This window comes from Oncorhynchus nerka, unplaced genomic scaffold, assembly GCF_034236695.1.
Source record: "Oncorhynchus nerka isolate Pitt River unplaced genomic scaffold, Oner_Uvic_2.0 unplaced_scaffold_1264, whole genome shotgun sequence".
NCBI lineage: Eukaryota > Metazoa > Chordata > Actinopteri > Salmoniformes > Salmonidae > Oncorhynchus > Oncorhynchus nerka.
Window position 1 is genome coordinate 5,256 of NW_027040074.1, and position 7,245 is coordinate 12,500.

The 7,245-nt window shown below is 44.2% G+C and overlaps 1 protein-coding gene across 1 annotated transcript in view; it reads left to right on the top strand.

Annotated features, from left to right (window-relative positions):
• The first annotated feature begins 870 nt into the window (after positions 1-870).
• LOC135569002 (leucine-rich repeat-containing G-protein coupled receptor 5A-like) overlaps positions 871-7,245 on the top strand; it is a 125,694-nt gene continuing 119,319 nt past the window's right edge. The window contains exon 1 of the mRNA XM_065015804.1: positions 871-1,339. Within this exon, the coding sequence (XP_064871876.1) occupies positions 1,134-1,339 (206 nt within the window). The 5' untranslated portion in view covers positions 871-1,133. The remainder of the gene's footprint in view (positions 1,340-7,245) is intronic.

The window sequence follows — 7,245 nt, forward strand, 5'->3', positions numbered from 1 at the left end:
TTCTTTGTGGATCTGTGTAATCTGAGGGAAATATGTGTCTCTAATATGGTCATACATTGGGCAGGAGGTTAGGAAGTGCAGCTCAGGAAGTGCCTCATTCACGTGTTCTCCAGAAGCATTCACACCGTCCAGCACCCTAATAGATGTTGTAAACACTTCCATGTCAATCATTGACAGTTCCTTCAGACATAATCATTTCTCTCAACTTGTTCTCATTACAGTACCAACAGACAATGTTCATCCCCCCCTGGGCTCTCTCCCCCACGTTCTGTTGTGTTCATCCCCCCCTGGGCTCTCTCCCCCACGTTCTGTTGTGTTCATCCCCCCCTGGGCTCTCTCCCCCACGTTCTGTTGTGTTCATCCCCCCCTGGGCTCTCTCCCCCACGTTCTGTTGTGTTGCAGCCTGAATTCAAAATGGATTCATAGGTTTTATTTCCCATTTTCCCACAATACCCCATAATGACAAAGTGAAAACACGTTTTATAGATTTTTTTTGTTTTGTTGTTGCATATTTCTTAAAAATAAAAAACGGCAATACCTCATTTACATAATAGTTTTAAATTCAGGCTGTAACACGACAAGATGTGGCGGAAAGTCGAGGGGTGAGAATACTTTCTGACGGCGCTGTAAGTCTCAGAACTTTCTCAGTAGTTTAGTCAGCTTGAGATTTGTGGTGAAATGTATAAGTCATTGCATGTGGCATACTGACATTTTTTCAGAGCGGCAAAAATGGGAAGCTGGAGGATGATTAGCAGGCTATAGTACATGTGTATACTAGGAGCGATAACCGCGTGCGTGCGGTAGGATTTACACGTTCCCCGTCCCGAGATCATTCACGCGCTCAGCTCCGCTTAGCTGCCTGGTTTTGAATGGCGTTGACTGACGTCACGAAACGCGGCACACTGGTGAGGCTGTTTAAAGCGGTGAAGCATTTCAGGATGGATCTCAGAGAATAGGAACAGAGGGACACGCTGTCTGAACTACTCCATGCGCTCCAGACAGAAGGCTTGATACATCGACACATACAGACAGCCGCAGACTGAGAGACTTGGAAGGACTTACTGAAACGGCGGCAAACTCTTATTTTTATTTTTTTCAGCACCTTTGATTGAGTTTTTTCCTTCTAAAAAACGATGGAGATGTTTCATCCCCGTAAAGTTTTAATCATCTTATTACTGGTGGTCGCGGAATGCGGAGCGATATCGCAGATGGGGGCTCAGGTCGGCGACTGCCCGTCCCGCTGTCACTGCGAGGAGGACGGCATGCTTCAACGTGTCGACTGCTCGGATCTCGGGCTCACGGACATTCCAGCCAACCTTAGCGTCTTTACTTCTTATCTGTAAGTCTCATTTTGTCTATTTTGTCCTTCGTGAGCGGTGAGAACGGGGCACCTGTGCACTTGGCACGGCACGGACTTCTAGCCTACTAACTAACCAACTAGGAAAGAGCGCTTGTTTTCGTGCGTCTCTCTCTACTACATTAATGAAGACTAGTCAACTTTGACAGACATGAAGCCAGCCTCGTTTGGTCTCGGCTCGCAGAGAGAGTAACGTGCAAGCTGTTTTTCAAATGTTAACCTTCACGTGGTACTTGTCAGGCAAAGAAACTATGGATAGGATTTAGTTGCATATAGTCTACATTTTTATTTGCGTGTTTGGTTTGAATTTACACCAGATGATTTTGTATGCCATTATAGATTTACAAATATTTACAAATATTATTGAAACAAAGCACTATGTTACAGATTTATTTAACTAGGCAAGTAAGTTAAGAACAAATTCTTATTTTCAATGACTGACTAGGAACAGTGGGTTAACTGCCTTGTTCAGGGGCAGAACGACAGATTTTTACCTTGTCAACTCAGGGATTCAATCTAGCAACCTTTCAGTTTCTGGCCCAACACCTGCCTCTAGCCACTAGGCCACCTGCCTCTAACCACTAGGCCACCTGCCTCTAACCACTAGGCCACCTGCCTCTAACCACTAGGCCACCTGCCTCTAACCACTAGGCTACCTGCCTCTAACCACTAGGCCACCTGGCTCTAACCACTAGGCCACCTGCCTCTAACCACTAGGCCACCTGCCTCTAACCACTAGGCCACCTGCCTCTAACCACTAGGCTACCTGCCTCTAACCACTAGGCCACCTGCCTCTAACCACTAGGCCACCTGCCTCTAACCACTAGGCTACCTGCCTCTAACCACTAGGCTACCTGCCTCTAACCACTAGGCTACCTGCCTCTAACCACTAGGCCACCTGCCTCTAACCACTAGGCCACCTGCCTCTAACCACTAGGCCACCTGCCTCTAACCACTAGGCCACCTGCCTCTAACCACTAGGCTACCTGCCTCTAACCACTAGGCCACCTGCCTCTAACCACTAGGCCACCTGCCTCTAACCACTAGGCTACCTGCCTCTAATCACTAGGCTACCTGCCTCTAACCACTAGGCCACCTGCCTCTAACCACTAGGCCACCTGCCTCTAACCACTAGGCTACCTGCATCTAACCACTAGGCTACCTGCCTCTAACCACTAGGCTACCTGCCTCTAACCACTAGGCCACCTGCCTCTAACCACTAGGCTCCCTGTCTCTAACCACTAGGCTACCTGCCTCTAACCACTAGGCTACCTGCCTCTAACCACTAGGCTACCTGCCTCTAACCACTAGGCTACCTGCCTCTAACCACTAGGCCACCTGCCTCTAACCACTAGGCTACCCTGCCTCTAACCACTAGGTTACCCTGCCTCTAACCACTAGGCCACCTGTCTCTAAGTGCCGTTAAGGCTAAACATAACTTAATCAACAATGGCTCAGTTGGTTCAATCATGGTGCAACTCCAGAATAGTTTTATCCATTTTTACATGGGCCACGTAACCGACTGAGTAAATGCCTAAGTTAAGTTGGATAAAGTTAACGCTGAATTAAAACGTTGTTTCCTTTCTGTTCTAATACTGTTATTACTACAGTAATTAAATGCAGGTGTTATGCTTCTATTGTCTTATGGAGTTGTTTGTGTTGTCGTATGGAGTTGTTTGTGTTATGGAGTTGATTGTGTTGTCGTATGGAGTTGTTTGTGTTGTTGTTTGTGTTGTCGTATGGAGTTGTTTGTGTTGTCGTATGGAGTTGTTTGTGTTGTCGTATGGAGTTGTTTGTGTTGTCGTATGGAGTTGTTTGTGTTGTCGTATGGAGTTGTTTGTGTTGTCGTATGGAGTTGTTTGTGTTGTCGTATGGAGTTGTTTGTGTTGTCGTATGCATATCTTCAGGTCTTACAATATTATTAGAAAATCTGAGTTTTTATCCCATGTAACAGAAACAGAACATCACATTTAAATATATATATATATAACTATTATTATCAGCTGATTTCAGAAACACAACCCACATGTCAGCCCCATGTTTAGTCTAGTTGCCCTGATCCTGACCCAGCTACTTATTAAAAATAGATTTTAAAACCTACATTCCTGGTGGTGCTGGTTCTCTCTATATTCCCCTGTCATCTATGACAGCAGGACACATAGAGATTTCACAGCTCCCCAGGAATAGCAGGCTCACTGCATGGCAGGGAGAGCAACAGTATATCTGGCTGCCAAGCTAGCACACCGTCCTGGCCCGACCAGGACCAGCTCTCAGTATGGACCAGCCTGCCTGGCCCTGCATCGCTGGCATCAGACAGACAGGCATATCTTGATGTTTCACACACCTCAGAGGAGGAAAGATGAGAGAGCTGGTTGGTCGCTCTCTCTCTTCCTCTCTTTCTTCCTCTTTCTCTTTCTTCCTCTTTCTCTCTCTCTTTCTTCCTCTCTTTCTCTCTTTCTTCCTCTCTTTCTCTCTTTCTTCCTCTCTTTCTCTCTTTCTTCCTCTCTTTCTCTCTTTCGCTCTCTCTCTTTCTCTCTCTTTCTTCATCTCTCTCTTTCTTCCTCTCTCTCTTTCTTCATCTCTCTCTTTCTTCCTCTCTCTCTTTCTTCCTCTCTCTCTTTCTTCCTCTCTCTCTTTCTTCCTCTCTTTCTCTCTTCCTCTCTTTCTCTCTTCCTCTCTTTCGCTCTTTCGCTCTTTCGCTCTCTCTCTTTCTTCCTCTCTTTCTCTCTCTCTCTTTCTTCCTCTCTCTCTTTCTCTCTTTCTATTTCTTCCTCTCTTTCTCTCTCTCTCTTTCTTTCTCTCTCTTTCTTCCTCTTTCTCTCTCTCTCTCTTTCTCTCTCTCTTTCTCTCTCTCTCTCTTTCTTCCTCTCTTTCTCTCTCTCTCTCTCTTTCTTCCTCTCTTTCTCTCTCTCTCTCTTTCTTCCTCTCTTTCTCTCTCTCTCTCTTTCTTCCTCTCTTTCTCTCTCTCTCTCTTTTCTTCCTGCCTTTCTCTCTGTCTGTCTGTCTGTGTCTGTCTCTCTCTCTGTCTCTCTGTCTGAGGTGTTGAGAATTCTGTCAACATTTTCTCCAGCACTTTGTCTCACGAAGTGGCTGCTGGGCAGCGCAGACAGAAGAGGGCAGTTAGCTGTAGCAGGGCAGAGACATTAAGCCTGTCATACAAGGCTGATGTGACAGTCCTTCTATAAGGAAACATTAAGCCTGTCATACAAGGTTGATGTGACAGTCCTTCTATAAGGAAACATTAAGCCTGCCATACAAGGCTGATGTGACAGTCCTTCTATAGGAAACATTAAGCCTGCCATACAAGGCTGATGTGACAGTCCTTCTATAAGGAAACATTAAGCCTGTCATACAAGGTTGATGTGACAGTCCTTCTATAGGGAAACATTAAGCCTGCCATACAAGGCTGATGTGACAGTCCTTCTATAAGGAAACATTAAGCCTGTCATACAAGGCTGATGTGACAGTCCTTCTATAAGGAAACATTAAGCCTGCCATACAAGGCTGATGTGACAGTCCTTCTATAGGAAACATTAAGCCTGTCATACAAGGTTGATGTGACAGTCCTTCTATAAGGAAACATTAAGCCTGTCATACAAGGTTGATGTGACAGTCCTTCTATAAGGAAACATTAAGCCTGCCATACAAGGCTGATGTGACAGTCCTTCTATAGGGAAACATTAAGCCTGCCATACAAGGCTGATGTGACAGTCCTTCTATAGGGAAACATTAAGCCTGTCATACAAGGCTGATGTGACAGTCCTTCTATAGGGAAACATTAAGCCTGCCATACAAGGCTGATGTGACAGTCCTTCTATAGGGAAACATTAAGCCTGCCATACAAGGCTGATGTGACAGTCCTTCTATAGGGAAACATTAAGCCTGTCATACAAGGCTGATGTGACAGTCCTTCTATAGGGAAACATTAAGCCTGTCATACAAGGTTGATGTGACAGTCCTTCTATAAGGAAACATTAAGCCTGTCATACAAGGCTGATGTGACAGTCCTTCTATAGGGAAACATTAAGCCTGTCATACAAGGTTGATGTGACAGTCCTTCTATAAGGAAACATTAAGCCTGTCATACAAGGCTGATGTGACAGTCCTTCTATAAGGAAACATTAAGCCTGTCATACAAGGCTGATGTGACAGTCCTTCTATAAGGAAACATTAAGCCTGTCATACAAGGCTGATGTGACAGTCCTTCTATAAGGAAACATTAAGCCTGTCATACAAGGCTGATGTGACAGTCCTTCTATAAGGAAACATTAAGCCTGTCATACAAGGCTGATGTGACAGTCCTTCTATAAGGAAACATTAAGCCTGTCATACAAGGTTGATGTGACAGTCCTTCTATAGGGAAACATTAAGCCTGTCATACAAGGCTGATGTGACAGTCCTTCTATAGGGAAACATTAAGCCTGTGATACAAGGCTGATGTGACAGTCCTTCTATAGGGAAACATTAAGCCTGTCATACAAGGCTGATGTGACAGTCCTTCTATAGGGAAACATTAAGCCTGTCATACAAGGCTGATGTGACAGTCCTTCTATAAGGAAACATTAAGCCTGTCATACAAGGTTGATGTGACAGTCCTTCTATAGGGAAACATTAAGCCTGTCATACAAGGTTGATGTGACAGTCCTTCTATAAGGAAACATTAAGCCTGTCATACAAGGTTGATGTGACAGTCCTTCTATAAGGAAACATTAATCCTGTCATACAAGGCTGATGTGACAGTCCTTCTATAAGGAAACATTAAGCCTGTCATACAAGGTTGATGTGACAGTCCTTCTATAGGGAAACATTAATCCTGTCATACAAGGCTGATGTGACAGTCCTTCTATAAGGAAACATTAAGCCTGTCATACAAGGCTGATGTGACAGTCCTTCTATAAGGAAACATTAAGCCTGTCATACAAGGTTGATGTGACAGTCCTTCTATAGGGAAACATTAAGCCTGTCATACAAGGCTGATGTGACAGTCCTTCTATAGGGAAACATTAAGCCTGTCATACAAGGCTGATGTGACAGTCCTTCTATAGGAAACATTAAGCCTGTCATACAAGGCTGATGTGACAGTCCTTCTATAGGGAAACATTAAGCCTGTCATACAAGGCTGATGTGACAGTCCTTCTATAAGGAAACATTAAGCCTGTCATACAAGGTTGATGTGACAGTCCTTCTATAAGGAAACATTAATCCTGTCATACAAGGCTGATGTGACAGTCCTTCTATAAGGAAACATTAAGCCTGTCATACAAGGTGATGTGACAGTCCTTCTATAGGAAACATTAAGCCTGTCATACAAGGTTGATGTGACAGTCCTTCTATAAGGAAACATTAAGCCTGTCATACAAGGCTGATGTGACAGTCCTTCTATAAGGAAACATTAAGCCTGTCATACAAGGCTGATGTGACAGTCCTTCTATAAGGAAACATTAAGCCTGTCATACAAGGCTGATGTGACAGTCCTTCTATAAGGAAACATTAAGCCTGTCATACAAGGTTGATGTGACAGTCCCTCTATAGGGAAACATTAAGCCTGTCATACAAGGTTGATGTGACAGTCCTTCTATAAGGAAACATTAAGCCTGTCATACAAGGTTGATGTGACAGTCCTTCTATAAGGAAACATTAATCCTGTCATACAAGGCTGATGTGACAGTCCTTCTATAAGGAAACATTAAGCCTGTCATACAAGGTTGATGTGACAGTCCTTCTATAGGGAAACATTAAGCCTGTCATACAAGGTTGATGTGACAGTCCTTCTATAAGGAAACATTAAGCCTGTCATACAAGGTTGATGTGACAGTCCTTCTATAAGGAAACATTAAGCCTGTCATACAAGGCTGATGTGACAGTCCTTCTATAGGGAAACATTAAGC